The 16,741-nt window shown below is 36.7% G+C and overlaps 1 protein-coding gene across 1 annotated transcript in view; it reads right to left on the bottom strand.

The window, feature by feature from the left end:
* BMP5 (bone morphogenetic protein 5) overlaps positions 1 to 16,741 on the bottom strand; it is a 114,176-nt gene that overhangs the window by 6,619 nt on the left and 90,816 nt on the right. The window contains exon 4 of the mRNA XM_024557910.3: positions 9,934 to 10,128. Coding sequence (XP_024413678.2) covers positions 9,934 to 10,128 — 195 coding nt within the window. The remainder of the gene's footprint in view (positions 1 to 9,933; positions 10,129 to 16,741) is intronic.

Genomic DNA, 16,741 nt, shown 5'->3' on the forward strand with positions numbered 1-16,741 from the left:
AAACCCATAACTTTTTATAATTATTTAATATATTTAAGGCTAAATGGAGAGCCCTAATCTTGCTTTTGGAATAAAACAAAATATTGAAGCAACAGAGAACTTTTCAGAAAATCTTTCTATATTGTCTTTTCCCCCCATTTTTTCCTTTATTTTTTTTTTGTTGACACTATTACAGATGTCCCCATTTTCTCTCCCTTTGGTCCCTCCTCCCATCCCCCGCTCCCCCTTCCCTGTAGCCATTCAGCACTCTGTTATCTGTGTCCATGGCTTTTTTATGTTGTCTTCAAGTTTGTTCACACTTTGTACCAACAGCATTTTAAAAGCTAACCCATGTTGATTATTTCCAACCTGAAATATGAAATAGGGAAGCATTTAGGGTAAAGGAGCCAGCAAAATCATTTATTTTCAGAGACGACAGCTAAGTTTTTCTCCTGGAAATCAATGCTACATTTACTCTGACAGTCATCTCTGGAAGTTCAATGTAGCTGTTTACTATGCAGAGCAATCTGTGGTCAGATATCCCCTTTCAGCTTAACTATCCTCAACCTCTAAAGAAAATGTAGGCACATCAAAGATTCCAGGAACCTCTCTTAGTGGACTCTGTCATCTGCCTTTCACAGTTACTTCAACTCATTATTTATTTAATGTTAGTCTACAAAATAAGACAATGTTTAATTTTTGAGCCTAGAGACACCTTGCCTTCTAGTTGATAGATATTCCCACTGTACAATTACCTTCATTAAACAAATTAATATGTTGATGATGATAGAAGATGGAGGAGAGAGAATTTATTTGAAACTCGGCACTCTTATTCTTTGGATAAATTTCTCCCTCAATCAGAATAGCACATGTTAACTTTCGTTAGGCAATGGGCAAGCGTATTATAACACTATGTACAATAACACGAAATGGGCAAGTTCCCTATATTATTTTTAGGGAAAAATCAGTTATGGTATTAGTTTGATTGTATAAATTTATTGGTATTTAGGATAAAAGAAAGTCAGCTCTGTATTAGACAATGGGTCAGCAACCATTTTCTCTAAAAAGATAGTCAATATTTTAAGCAATAGCGTTCCCTCCCTTACAACAGCTCATCATTGCTGCTAGAACATGAAAGTACCACCCATAGTCAATATGTAAATGCATGGATATGGCTATATTCCAATAAAGTTCACTTATAGACACTAAAATTTGAATTTTATATGAATTCTAGGTGAAAAAAAAGTATTATTCTTCTTTTGAGTCTTTTTCAACCATCTAAAATATAAAAAATACTCTTAGCAACTGGGCTGTACAAAAACAAGCAATGGGCTGAATTTGTCTCTCAGGCCTTATTTTGCCAACTCTTATGTTAGACAATAAGGAAAATATTTATTTGTTTATCCCTGTATTAATTAAAAACATTGAATATGAATAAAGACTTTGTAGCCAATAACACACACAAGTACATGTGAAAAACCATAAGCTATGCATGTGGTTATTTGAATTCCATGTTTATAAAAAAAGAAAGAAAACTTAAATGTCAAAATATATCTGTTCCATCTATGCGGCCTTTCATGCCGGCTAAGTGATGTATATAATGTAACATCGCATAAAGGTAACGAGCAATGAAATTTATAACAGAACCTGGTTCCAAGAGTCTGATTTCATAGAGCGTTAGGACCATATGCTTGTTCTGTCAGAAATAAAAATTAATGGATACTGAGTGAAGTAAAGGTTGTACCCAAACCAGCAAAGTCTGCTGCTAGGTTTACTATAAATGGCTGGCTGAATAAACTGTGGGAGGAAGGGAAGGAAATGAGATTTATATCTTTAAAAAATATTGATTGGCAGTCCTTCAGATATTAAAATAAAATGGACAAAATGCTACTGTTGATGAACCTGCCCACAAAGGAAGAATTGTGCCAGAAATTACAAAAACGTTCTGGTACCACAGTCAACGCTAGAAAAATTTGCTAACATTCCTCGACCACAATGCAGCTATCAGAAATACATCATTTCTCTGTTTTGTCTCTTTATGGTAATAATATCGGGAAATCAGTGCCAAAACATTGGAAGCACTGTTAAATACTTTATGGCAATTTCTTTACAGTTAGTTTCTGAAATGAGTAAAAATTCAAATTTTTTCTTAGTTTGATTTTTAAAAAATATTTTGTTCTAGAAAAAAATCATTACAAAAAATCAAAATAAAATACATGGAGATTAAAAGTGGATAAAAAAAATCATGAGATCTACACAAAGCTTCAATGGTCTGGCTGCTCATACCTGAAAAGCAACCAAATACATAAACAGAGGCTAGGGTAGCTCTGAAGGGTACAAAAGAAGATCAAGTCCAAAAAACTGTATATACCAATATGGGGTTTTTTTTTTCTTTAAAATCTAGCATTAGCTTCTCTACTAGATTAAATATAGACAAATATGTAAAAACAAAAACCAGAAAAATATCCAAAATAGAATTTAAAATTTAAGCACGACAGTGGCTTAAGCCAAATATGAGATATTGTGTTTCAAAGTAAAAGACAAGATATTAGCATTCCAACGCTCACTTCCCCCAAGGAGCAGGACATAAAGGAAGTCAGTACCTACAGCATCAGGATTTTAATTAGTTTATAGAAAGTGGAAATGACAAGTGAATGAAGATACAAGAAGAGGTAAAGCAGCAGAAACAGTACGTTTTGGCCTTAGGGGTAGAGAAATTCATGACAAACCTAAAACAATACCAAGTCCCCCCACCGAGATGAGGGATTTCAAAATCCAGTGAACTCCTCACTTGACCGTATGTACAACCCAGTAGGAATTAGTGTTATTTATTTGTGAAGGAATAACTGTGTTTTTCTCTGCATGAATGTGTGATGCAGAACAGACCCCCCCAAATAATAACTCTCTGGTGTGTTTGCTTAACTCTGCTTAGCAAAGCATCTCTGTGGATGACTCAACCTTCTCACCTTAGAGCTCACTGCACAAAAACCTGTCCACAAACCTGAGCTTCAGACAGCCTTGCAGATATCTCTAAACAAGTTTCCCAGATGCCTCCTACTCACTATTTTTACTTCTGACTTCACTCCTTCAATGTTGACTATTTTGATGAACAGGATCACCAATAATCTAGAGGCCCAAGCCAGAAAATTCAGTTAAGTTTTTTGATTTTCTTTCTTTCTCCCTTATATCCTTCATTAAATTGGTCCACAAAGCCTCACTAAACTGACCCATTTCTAGACTAGTTAACCTGTTGGAAGCCCTTTATACACTTGGTTATCTCGTACTTCTTCAACATCCTCTCCTGGTAACTTAATGGTGGGTAATACTTTATCTCTTCTCTCCTACATCTCTGTCAGTCATTGGTCTCTTTCATAAAATTGCTCTTTCTCTTTATTTAATACTTGAAGTGCTGATGTTCCCACTGAAGGCTCTACCCTTGATTTTTTTTCTTTCCTTATCTTCTACGGCATTATCAAGTCCTATGCGTCATCTAACAATTTGGGCTCATACCCACATCTGTTTCTGCACCTTCCACTTATTCTGGAAACTCCCATCTCCAGAGACCCGTTTTCACCCAGCCCCGACTGGCCTCATTCCACATGTTTTGGTTTCTACTTTCACTCTCTCCAATCTGTAATCTTTATTGCTTGGGGTGTTGGACTAGGCCCCTAATCATATTTGGGATTTCACTTTCCTCTCTTGGCATTCCATCCTTCACTCTGATGCCAAATTTAACTTTTAAAAATGTGTATCTTTTTTATGACTCTTTTTTTAATTGCCTTTATAAGGACACCATAGCTCCTCATCATCACATACCTACTTTTCATAACTTGCTTTCTTCATAATTTTCTCACTGATATCACACTCCTCTCACATGGGAATAATCGCATAACCAGCCACCTGACACTGGTATTTGGCTCTATAACAGTGCATATCAGTCTGAAATGGCTTCACCCAGTGCTCCATTTCTGGAAAATGTCTATTCTCATACAAGTGCCTCATGAAGTCCTCTGGGCTACACCAGGGTGGAACTTGCTTAGGTTCTCTAAGCTTACACGCCTCACACTACCTTATACCAACTTTGATAGAATTGATTTCTTAATAATTACTAACATGCATGTCTTTCCCACTGTATGTGACAGTGCTTTTTAAGAAGGAAGGTTCTGATGCTATCCATCTTTCTTTTAAAATATTTTATTCATTTATTTTTAGAGAGAGGGGAAAGGAAGGAGAAAGAGAGAGAGAGAAACATCAATATGCAGTTGCCTCTCACGTGCCCCCAACAGGGGACATAGCCCCCACCTCAGGCATGTGCTCTGGCTGGGGATCGAGCCAGTGACCCTTTGGTTTGCAGGCTGGCACTTAATCCACTGAGCCACACCAGCCAGGGCTATCCATCTTTTTTAACATATAGTTAATACTGGGCTTGTCACTACAACATGTGCTTATTTAACACTGAATGAATATTATTATATAATAAATCATGTAGTTATATTCTTTCTGTCGATTATTTTTAGGCAAAAATGTGATCATGGAAAATACATAAATGTCTATTGACAATTTTTTTGATATTATATAAGTAATCGCTCAGATAGATTGGCCAAATTAGGTTAAAGATTCTAAAATCTCTCTTGCTTCTGAATTCTCAAAGGCCAAGAAATCCTAGTAAGGGACAAGGGATGGCTACTTATTAGAGAGAGAGGGAGAGAAGGAATGTCTAGTTTTCTCTAATTTAAGGATCAGAGTTCTTGAGCATTTTAGCATCTATATTTATCAGAAATATTGGCCTGTAAATTTCTTTCTTTGTTGTGTCTTTACCTGGTTTTGGAATTAGGATAATACTGGCCTCATAAAAAGAGCTTGGGAGTCTTCCTTCTTCTTGAATTTTTTGGAATAGTTTGAGAAAGATAGGCGTTAGTTCTTCTTTGAATGTTTGGTAAAATTCACCTGTGAAGTCATCCTACCTTTTGTGACAGCATGGAGGGAACTGGAGACTGTTATGCTAAGTAAAATAAGCCAGTCAATGAAAGACAAATACCATATGACCTCACTATAACTGGAATCTATTGAACAAAATAAACTAATGAAAAAAATAGAACCAATGACATAGAAACACGAAACAGACTGATAGCTGTAGGAGGGGAGAAGGGAGAGGGTGAATGGTGGAAGGGAGGGGAAGGGACTGGTCAAAGAACATGTATGAATGACTTATGGACATGGCATTGGAAAGGAGATTGAATGTGGGCAAGAGAGGTGGGCTGGATGGATGGGCAAAAAGGGAAAGAGAAAGAAATTGGAACAACTGTAATAGAATAAACAAGTAAAAACTAAAACATAAAAAATAAAGTAAAAAAAGAATCTGAGTTCCTTTTTTTAAGTTTTTTTTAGATTTTTATTTATATTTAGAGAGAGAGGAGAGAAGGAGAGAGGGAGAGAAACATCAATGTGTGGTTGCCTCTCATGAGCCCCCTAATTGGGGACCTGGCCCACAACACAGGCATGTGCCCTGATTGGGAATCAGACCAGCGACCCTTTAGTTCACAGGTCCACACTCAATCCACTGAGCTACACCAGCCAGGGCGGAATCTGAGTTCTTTATGTACCAGTTCTGAAAAATGAAACCATATATAACAATGATAATGGCTAACACTATAATAAGCATGTATTGTACCATGGTTCTCAGTTCTTTGTACATATTAACTCATTTAATCATCCAAACTCATATAATCTTACCCTATGGGTCAGATGCTATTAACATTCTCACTTTATCTAAGAAGAATTAGAAGCAGAGAGGTGACATATCTTGCCCAGGATTATACAACTAGTAAGTAGTGGCCCCAAGATTAAATGATGCGATGATGTGTACATGATAGATAACTATAGATGGATTGGTAGATAGACGGAGTGAGTTAGATATTTTATGCACCAAAATAATTGTTGTTTTAGACGGGATTTCCAAACTTCTGCACAACTCAGGGTACAGATAGAAGCATTTAGTATAAATTACTATAAGAACCAGGCAGCTTAGGAATTATACTATGCTGTGCAGCCTTGCAGGATTTTCATTGCAACATCGATTTTGAGAGCCCTCATTTAGAATCAAAAATCTTGTAAGACTGATATGATTAAATAAACTCTGATATAAGCACTATTGAATATTTTGCATCAGAGGTCACCAAGAGTGAAGTCACCAATTTGAAAGATGGTGGAGATCTTTTGTTTAAAAAATAGAAAAAAACCAAGTGTACATGGCATTCTGAACAAGGCAACACCACAGAGACAATGAAAAGATCGGTGGTTGCTGGAGGGAGGGATAAATAGGCAGAGGGCAGAGGAGTCTTCAGTCAGTGAAAACACCCCCTATGACAGTATAACACGGGATACATGTCATCATACACTGTCCAGACCTGCCTAGTGCACAACACCAGGAAAGGACCCTAAGGGAAAGTACAGACTTGGGGTGATTAGGGTGTGTCAATGGGGTCCACCTCTGGTAGCAAATGTGCCACTCTGGTGCATGATGTTGACAATGGGGAAGGCTGTGCGTGAGTGGGGACGAGGAACACATAGGAAATCTGTAACATCCCTCAATTCTGGTATGAACCTAAAACTGCTCTTAAAAGTCTTTAAAAATACATAAATTGTACCAACTGTGTCGCTAAAATCCCATAACAACAGTATATTCTCCAAATGGGGCTGTGTGTGGATGAAAAGGTTTGGAAGTGCACGAACCCTGTTGGTATCTACATCAGGCTGACCTATCTCAAAAGCATTAAGTGATCAAAGGAAAACTTGAGCCTCATTTATGACTTGACTATTTTTACATAATAAAACTTTATATTAATTATATGCTATAAAACATTCTAAACAATTAATTCCAATTGTTCTTCCTGGTTTTGATTAATACTTTTGTCCAACAGGCATTACTTTACATTTTATCTATTAGGCAAGAGGCAGTGCCTATTGGAGTTGAGAATAAGTGCACAAAATTTTCATTTTAGTGACTCTTTTGAAAGACTTGTGCTAAGAAATTACCATGGTTTCACACAATAAGCAATCTTTCCAACCAGCTCTGCAGGAAACCTGGACTTGCCATTTGCCCTTTCAGTTTTTCAAAATTCTTAACGCTCTATCCTTGTCAGCAACGATATAGGACAGCACCTTTCTCTCAGTGGGTTCTTTCACATTTTATCATCCCAGTGCCTTTGTATCTTATAGAGTGGCTTACCTAAAATTTAGCTACAGCTTCCATTTTCCCCTACACCCAAATTCCAATAAACATCCATTGCCGCCTCATCATGAAAAAGGCTATTTCTCCCAAAACATGTCTGCTCAATCTTCTTGCCAAAAAACTGAGAGGAACAAAGAAGGGCAGTTTCTGCACAAAATCTGGGAGCTGTTGTTCATTGTTCCATGTATATTCACCTAAAAGAGGAGGTTAGTTTTGTCCATTTGGCCAACACATTAACCTGAATAACAAGTATGTTGGGGCTTTCTGTTTTATGCTAGACATGGTTCTAGGCTGCCCCATAGGAGTACAAAATAATAAGGAGGTATTGAGCAATTGGAAGGCAAGAATCTTTGAAATAGGAAAGAAATGGGTTAAAGACAGAAAGAATAACCTGGGTTTTAATTCCCCTGCAGTAATTCAGACTTTCACTATTTGATTATTTGATTTGTTAAAAAAAAATGCAAGCGGGCAAACTTCTACTAAAACTCAGTCCCCCCCTCTTTTCTTAGCCTTGGAATCTTTGCACAGTATTTTATTGTAAAAGCCCAGTACTGTTACAGCATTTATTATTTATATTTGGATAATTTTAAAATTTTTGCTGGCATTTCAAGTCTCCAAAGTATCAAATTTTGTGTTTATATTAGCATTCCCTTTCCTTAAAACCCTGTCTTTTAGGCCAAATTCTATGAGACTTTTTCCCCGTCTGCTTGATTACTACCTATTGAAAGGTTAAGTCTCATAGACACAAACCAGCTACTTTCTTCCTTTTTATTATCAAAATATGAACTCGCTCCAAAACCATCTACCACATATTTCACAGAAATGGTTGCCAATGACAAACTTTTTAAAAAGAAAATATTGGTCTATATTAGAATAATTTTGTACTCTAAATGGTGTTAGGAAACTGGTGAAAAGTTACGTGATTTCTGCTCCATATGTTTTATTCATCTCTAGTTATAGAAGGACATTTGTTACTTGTGGTCCGAGAGAGAAGATAAATAGAGTTCGCCAATAGGGAAAAGGACTTTGATGATTTTGGTCTCCAGAACGCCTCTGCTGGAGTTGTTCTGAACTCTAATAATAAGTATGCAACTTATGCTTTTCTCTTTGTAATTTTCTCAGAAAATATTTACTATTCTATTCAAGGTTTAACAAACCTTTTCCTTAATGCAGTCTGCTACATTAAATTAAAAATATTTCAACCAATTTCAGACCATTCTACATGAAAAGAAAAATATACAACTTTGACAGGCTAGTATTTATAAGGAAGGAAAGGTCTTAGAAAGTTATTTTTCTCCATCTTTCATATTAACCAATTACAATTTTTGCCAAACTAAATAGAAAGATCTTGTGAAGATCTTCATAAAATAGCTTGATAATACGGTACTACTATCATGCTTTATTTTCAAGTGAAAAAGATGGTCAAACTTATTTGTCAGAAAATTATTTGAGTACATCACTCTATAATTCAGTATAATGTATTTCCACACAGAAACCCTCCATCTGCTTCTGTTGTTAAATACACCCAATTGATTTATTTCTACCATGATTCTCCTGGTGCCCATACTTTAGGAAGTTTCAATGAATCCCATTTAGTATTTTTGTTGACAGTGCCAGACTTAAAAAACAAATAAACAGCGTATGGGTTCTTGTATGAGTTATCAGTTTCAAATGACTCAAGAGAAAAAAATGAAGATTTCAGGAAGCATGGCAAACACTGTCTGAATGTGTCTTTTTGAAAGAGTGAAGCATTCTAATTTGCTGAAAAAATATGTGCAGGGATTATGTCTGTTTTTTTTCCCCAGCTCATCTACTGTGCCTCACATGTGGTGACCATTAACATAGAAGAATACACATTTTACAAATGAACCAACATGTTTAACTAAGTTGAGATGTTCCAGGGTAGGTTTTCCCCTTCAAATAGACTTATTTTTTATAGATAAAGATAATTTCTTGGAATAAAATAGCCATCATTTTTATCTAAAAACAGCTTAGGAAAAATCTGTCTGTAGCCTGGACTAACCAAGGCATTTATTGGCCTAAATAATATGATGAAATCATTTCATACTTTGGCAGTCAGACATGGTTAGATCAACTGCACTTCTACCTCCTTTCTACCAATGAATGGACTAAACTGCAAACTCATTGGGGTCAATTGTGCATTTGTAATATTTATTGTTAGATTTTATATATATGTGTGTGTGTGTACATACACACACTTACAGCAGATTATCTAGACAATAGCCCTCCAAATAATTAATGGAAATATAAACATTATCTTAATTTCTGCTGCTAATGTCAGAAAAAAATTTCAACTGCCTATTCACATGCATTGTTTGAAGCACAAAAGAAGTATTTTTGTGCTGAATTTACCTGGTTACCTATCCACACTTGAGAGGCTCTGGGGAAGTCAGCTCAGCAAGTTGGGCAATTCAGCTTTGGCTAGACTTTGTTGATGTAGCCATTTCATAATTTTATTACTGCCAGCTTGATTTTAATTTGAACCGAATCTTTCAACATATGAAGGCAAGCCATACTTATTTTAAAATGAATTACTGAGTGATTCACTGATGAAACATTCTGGGGATGCTAGAAACATTGCTGCATGATTTAATAAACCAAATAAAGGTATATCCAGAGGGTGAATTTATTGTGGCTACTTGATTTGCAACATGTGACCCCATAACTCTCTGTGCACAACTTCGGCTCTGGGTTTAACTTACCTCCAACACTGGACATTCTGGAGGGGTCCTGATGGGAGCTGGATTTACTGCGGTTTTGGTTTTTCCGTTTGCTGGCCGCTCTCACCGATCGAAGAAGTACCTCACTTGCCTTGAAGAAAGCCACCATGAATGGCTGCTTTGACTGAGGCCCATGCCTCCCCACAAGCCCAGCAGATTTAACGTTGATACTGCGTCCTAGAACAGAAATACAAGCACTTGGTTTGTTAAAAAAAAAAAGATGTTTACCTGATACGAGTGAATTCTGAGGGTACTTTAAGAAAAAAAGTTTTAAAACATTATCAGAATGTTTTCTTTGCAGGCCAGATAGTCTTATAAACATTGGGAGTTTACTATTCCAGACAATTATCCATGCTTGGATTTTCATTTTGCATCATTCTTCCACCACAGAACACCCTCGGGCTGCCTCCACTAACAGATATTCTCAGACCTGGAAGCCGGCAATACTATCCGTGGGAAGGCTTGACTACCATCAGCCTGGAAATGTCCACATGAAGTAACAATTTCAAAATATTAGTTATGGGCTCTTCTGCATTAAATTCCCTATAATTTTCCTCTAAGTGATAAAAGCTGAATGGCTGGTTGGATATTTCTACTTTCTCCAGCTTCTTTCAAGCCTTTCAAGCATTAATTAGTGCTGATGGCCGCCCCCCATCACCTCTGGCCTGTGCCCAGCAGACTTTTCAAAGCTGTGCTCTACTTCAAGCTCTTCAAAGGTCATTTCGGAAGCTCCTGCTGGGGATGGAGCCTTGTTTTAAGCGCCAGTGTTTTCTCAATGTGAAATAATTTGAAGTAAACATGAACACTTCAGAATTTCCCCTTCAGAGTTTTGACACAACTGAATGTTTTCTGAAAGGATTTCAGAAGAAGCAAACCAAGGCTGGAGACTTTCAGAAAGGAGAAAAATGCCAGGTGGGCTTGCAGAGTGACCTTCATCTCTGAACCAGCTGCACCCCAGACCTTTCTGAGCCAAATGGTGTGGCTGGGAATCAGAGAAGAGGGGCCTGTACAGGAGTGAGTTCGAAGGCAAGGTGGCTTAGAGACTAGAAGTAGATCTAATAAAGAACCTCTCCCATTGGGCTAGTAATGATCATTTATAATTATTACAATGGGAAATGTTTTGGAGCACTTGATATGCATGTGCTAGGCATTTTACTGATTTACGTGAGCTATTTGTTTCTACAAATAGGAGTTACATACTATTATTTCCCCCTCTGACAACTCACTCTTGTTATCCTCTCTAAAGTAATCGCCAAAAATATATATAAATATATAATGTATATTAATACTATAATGTATAGAAGAAAACCATTAGCTGATATCTAGTTCTATTCAAATCACCCAAAGAGAATGAACTCTGTAACATTAAGTTGTAAATTTAGTTGAAAATTACTCAAAACTCATGCAAATTTTCTACTTGACATACAGAAATTAGCAATCTTTGAGGAGTGACATATAATGTGGTTTGGAATATGTGTGTGATTGACTCCGTTTCACCCCATGGGGGATGGGCATGTTTTCTTAAAGTATTTATTCAGTAAAGACTGTGCAGCAACCTCAGTCCATTATAAGGCCTGACCTACCTTAGAAGAAAGAAAAGGAAAACAAGTCCCCGAAATTGCATCAATGGCATTTTAGCAAGTAAACTCTCACTCTTAACAAAATTTATTTTGGCAGCATAAACACTTTTGTGTATACTTGTATTGTGCAGAGACCTTCTACCGTCAGAAAATGAGACCGTGTCATTTGAGGCTGTGCAGCTGTTGGGACAGACACAGAGGTCCTTTAAATGTGGAGGTACTGATTTTAAAAAAAAGTGTTCAGCAATCCAGGCAGCATCAGGGTCCTCAACAAGCATTCTGCAACATACTGGCAAAACCTGTTTGGTTCCTAACAAGTATTAGAATGGTATTCCACCTTACAAATGCCACTACTCGCAGTCCTACCGAAGAAAGAACTTACAAATAATCAAAGCAGTAAACCTTAAACAAATAAGCATATAGGTTTCTCTTTTAAATGCAAACTTACAGTGGCTTTATGCCAGAGTCTATATTTCTTAGAAAAACTCTATCACTGGCATAAATGAAAGAGGCAGTTTGATTTGTGGTCAGAGCAGTTTCCATTCTACTTCCACTGTAACAAATGTATTAATTCAGCTCAGACTTCCTCCTTCTGGCAGCCCTTTTGCTGTAAAAAGAGAAATTAGAAGTTCCAGCCAAATACCATACCTTGAACTGACCCACTTCAATACATAAACACTTTTACAACATGTTTATTCAGGTGTAGCACTTGAAATTGGTTTAAGATGTTTCCAGTGACAGAGAGCTCAGCAAAAGGAAAAAAAAAAAAAGAACTGAGAAACTTAACTGTTATGAAATAGAATAACTGGCAATCTGTTCTTCAAATTTCTGATTTCTTTCCCTGTCTTGGAGTACAACATAAAAAGTATTTGTTGAGCTTTTATTTTGATTTTTTAATGAAGTGTTAATTTAACAGAAACTAAATTTTTACTTGTATACATTGATGACTGCAGAAATCATTTTTAATATATGGTCTTTCTAATACCGAAATAGGTGGCTGCAAGATGTTCACAAACGGAATGCAGTAAAATCGGTTTTCCATTCATTACAACACACACAGACCCTTTTATAGTTAAATAAGCACTTAACACAAAGTTCCAAGTTTCCTTTGGTTTTCTAGAGGGTTTCTTTTATTATTCTACAGACTTTCAATATTTTGATTTTTATCTGTAGAGATGTAATACTGCTCTAAAGATTTATATTCTGAAAACTGTAAAGATGTGTGCATGTTACAAATAGGGGTTTCGTGGGCTTTACAAAGGTGGATATTGTGTGTGAAGCAAAGTACCATTTGCACCAATGTGAACTCCCTTTAAAATAACTTTTGGTATTATTAAGTTTCCTCTTGGTTTCCTCTTTACTTCAGCAATGAGGTGACTATTAAGATTCCATAAGTTAAGGCTTGCTCAGTTACTCTTGGTCTTGAGCTACACCATAGCTTAACTATTTGACCTACCCCTTCAGACACAATATACCTACACTGATTATGTAGACTAAACCTTTTAAGTGGTTGGATAGTTGCTTTTGTTAGAAGTGCTAATGGGATCACAGACTCTATCACATGTATTGAAAGTAGTGAATCTTTTATCAAATGTAGTTGAACATGTCGAATTTTATTGTTAAATGTACAGTATATTTCAGGTATTGCAAACACATAAATAAAGAAGACTGCCTTAAACATCTTGATCTAGGAAAACTATATGGAGGTACGTATCACCGTGGATTTACTTTTACAAGCTGATCCTTATTTATGGTTTCTAGTTTAAAATATATAGAATGATAGGTAGATAATGTGTAAAGATTAAACAATGAATATACAGTAAAAATAAAAATGGGATGAGATAGGAAAAGAGTATTAAATTAAAAGGGTAGTAAGAACATCAGCTTGATCCCATGCTTAGTCACCTTAGGATTCAGACATATCTAGGCAGCGCCAGAACACTGGTAGGCATAATTCACTGGGCAAATATTTGAATGAGGATGGAGTAACCTCATGGGAAAGTCATCCTAAGGAAAAGGTGAGTCCTTAATTCACTGATTCAGAGCAATGTCCCAGTGAGTATAAGGAAGCAGTGGTTTTATGTCTGTAACTCAGAGATCCTTCCTGTGCCGCTTCAATAAATTTGCATGACTAACTCCTAAAAAAAACCAAGAGAATTCAACAAAACCTAACAGAACTGCTTTTACTGAAAGTCCCTGTAAAATACTGGGGAGGCAAGACATCACTACTTTGGAGCTTGGTTAACAATGTGACACAAGGGGTGAAACACACGTTCTCCCTATGTCAGAGGAGAGGCATGCCAGCACCACCACAAGGGCACAGGACGACAGAATGTGGGTCCAAGTTTATCTCCTACACTGTAGTCATCATTAGCATGAGTTTCAGAGAGTGGCAGTGGTTCAAAGATGAGCAGGACATTGGGGCTTTTAAGGTGTACCAACAACTGTACCAAAGTGACAGACAGTGCCAGCGATGGCATGAAGCGGCTGTTTGATCAAGAAGACACTTCTCTTGCATAGTACCCATGGCTTAATGTCATACACTAGGCAGATGCAAGGGAGGTGATCTGTTCAATGGGTAGGGTGATAACAAGTACAGGAGAAGAAGTTGGTTGCTGGGAGTTGTTCAAGCTTAAATACACTCGGGGTCTCCTGTACAAACAGGAGGAGGGAGGAGATAAGAAGGTTCTTTGAAGAATATACCAGAAGTCCAGTGATTTCACTGATGGCAGCTAGACCCAAAGAAACATTGTGCCCAATTATCCCAGGTTTGTATATCATAGAATTTGGGGATTATAAAATGAGAGGGGTAATGAGAACAAAAATGAAATTCCAAACTTTGATATTGGTAGTCATATTTGTTTTTTGCATTTATACAAAAAATACTCATTAAATCTTTTTGCATGTAAAAAACTTTTAGAACTATTCATATCTTGGCCATCTTATCTTCTCTCAAAATGATCACACAAGTACCAAGGGAAGAGAAACAATTTGAACAGCAAATATTTGGTCTTATAATTTCTCAGTTGGATTAACTACAGAGTGAATGAAGATGGGGCTAGGATGACATCTCCTAAAAAGAAATGATTATTCTCTTCGCGCAGCAATCAAGAGGGACGTATGTGACGCTGGGGCTCATACTCACTAAATTCTGTCATAACTGAAGCTGGGGATTCAAGACTGCGGATCTGCTACTCTGACCCTTAAGACTTTGCAGAAGCACCGGGGTCAGGGAATTGCATTCACATCTGCCTAAGGACACACCATTTCACTTTTAAAGTCACAGAGCAGGTAAGCTGGCCAACCAGAGGTCCATCCCAAACTCACTGGTTTTGTATTTCAGACCATTCTTTTTGGAAAATGTGACTTTCAAAATGTTTATTTCTTTAAAAAACAGGGTTATTAAAGGAGACTCTGACATAAAACAGCTCTTTAGAGACATGTTGATGTTACAAGGATAAGTGGTTCCAAATAGGAGCATTTAGTTTCCCTCCAGAATATACAGTTTGGAAAACATTCATTTGAGGCTTTATCAGAGTCTAAACGTTCATATCTCTCTACAATGTTAAGCATAAATTCCAGTTTGTTTTTTTTTCTCCTATAAACCCACAGTAATTGACTGCTTAACCCAAAACACCTGTGATAGAACTTGTGTACAAATTATATTTCCTTCATTTCAAAAGAGATTCTTGCAGCATCCTTTATGAACAGTTTCATAGAAAATAAATCAATATGTTGTTTCTCATTCACATAGTCTCCTGATCTTTGCTTATTTTTAATCTGTGATTAAATTTGATTCTGGTGCTCTTAAATTATCGTTTCTTAACTCTAAATTCTACTGGAATTTTAACCCTTTTAGAAACAGATTATTTAAAATGTGCAGAATTCTCTACCCAGCATACAGACTAAATCATTTTAAGTCAGATATTAAGGAATGTGGGGAAGATACAATTTTGTTTACTTAAATTCCATATACATTTAACTCAGCATAAACTTAAATTAAGCATTTTGCAATTTAGCTCTGAATTTCAACTCTGTTATAATTTGATGAAAAATTTGCATAGTTTCTAGTTTTAGAGAAAAAAGCATAGACTTATTGCCAGATATAAGTGCATGGATTTGAAATACCACAAACAGAATTATACATTTGTGTCAGAACTTTGTTTTAAGATGGTTTACATTGCCTTATACATGCAAAAACAAAGAAAGTCTAGGCTATTAAACTATTTCAGTGATGCTGGAAACTCATAGTTAAGTGGTATTTAGAAACATTTTTAAATTAAATTTATAGGGGTGCCAGAGTACAAGGTAGTAAGATTTTTGAGTGATTCTTTATCGTAATTCTGGGGCTCTAACAAACCAAGCTCTCCATGCAATGCCTGTGCTACAGCTTCTCATTCTCTTCTTCATAGTGATATTTAAAGGAGTAAATTAAAAATAGCCACTTTATTTTATATTAAATAGTCTATATTTACAATTCTAGTGTCAGTATTAAAAAGAATCAAAAACAAAAGAAGGAACAAATGCAATAATATATGTGAATAGGGATAAGATTCTGTGGCCGATGTTAAAGGGGGAAAGACACGGTGGAGCTACGTGATTCACAGAGGGAGACCGGGAACTGAATCCTGATGCCCTGACATGAAGCGGGAGTTGAGGGTTACCTGCAGATAAGAAATGTGGTTATAATTCCTCCTGACATGACAGTAGAAGGAATCCATTTTCTTCTATGACTGGGGTGTGTGAGGTAGACAAGTTCAAAGGAAGAAGATACTGTTTTAAAAGTTGAAACTCCTTCTAAAAATTTTGTAGATGGGACTATGAAGCCCTTCAGTTTGAAAACATGGTGGGGATTGGAAAAGGGGATATTTGGTCAGAAACATCTCAGCATGCTGACTAAAGGCGTGATTGATGGGGGGAAAGGCGAACAGTTGAGAACCAAAGCTCATGGAACTCCAGGAGGAAGGGCCTGAGGAAAGAAAGTCTGAGAACCATAAAGCAGCAAGGCCAGAGGTGTGTCCTAGTTGCGGAACCTGTCCAGAACACTCAAATGTTTTATGCACTGAGGGTGGGACTGAGGTGAGGAAACCAATTGGTCTCTTTTCATGGAACTTCATTTTGAAATGAGAAGGCATACTGTAACTTGGGCCATATTTTCAGATAGTGGAATATGAATCTCAGACTAAGAATTTCAATTTACCTTCACATAA

Source organism: Desmodus rotundus, chromosome 11 (genome assembly GCF_022682495.2).
Source record: "Desmodus rotundus isolate HL8 chromosome 11, HLdesRot8A.1, whole genome shotgun sequence".
Classification (NCBI taxonomy): Eukaryota; Metazoa; Chordata; class Mammalia; order Chiroptera; family Phyllostomidae; genus Desmodus; species Desmodus rotundus.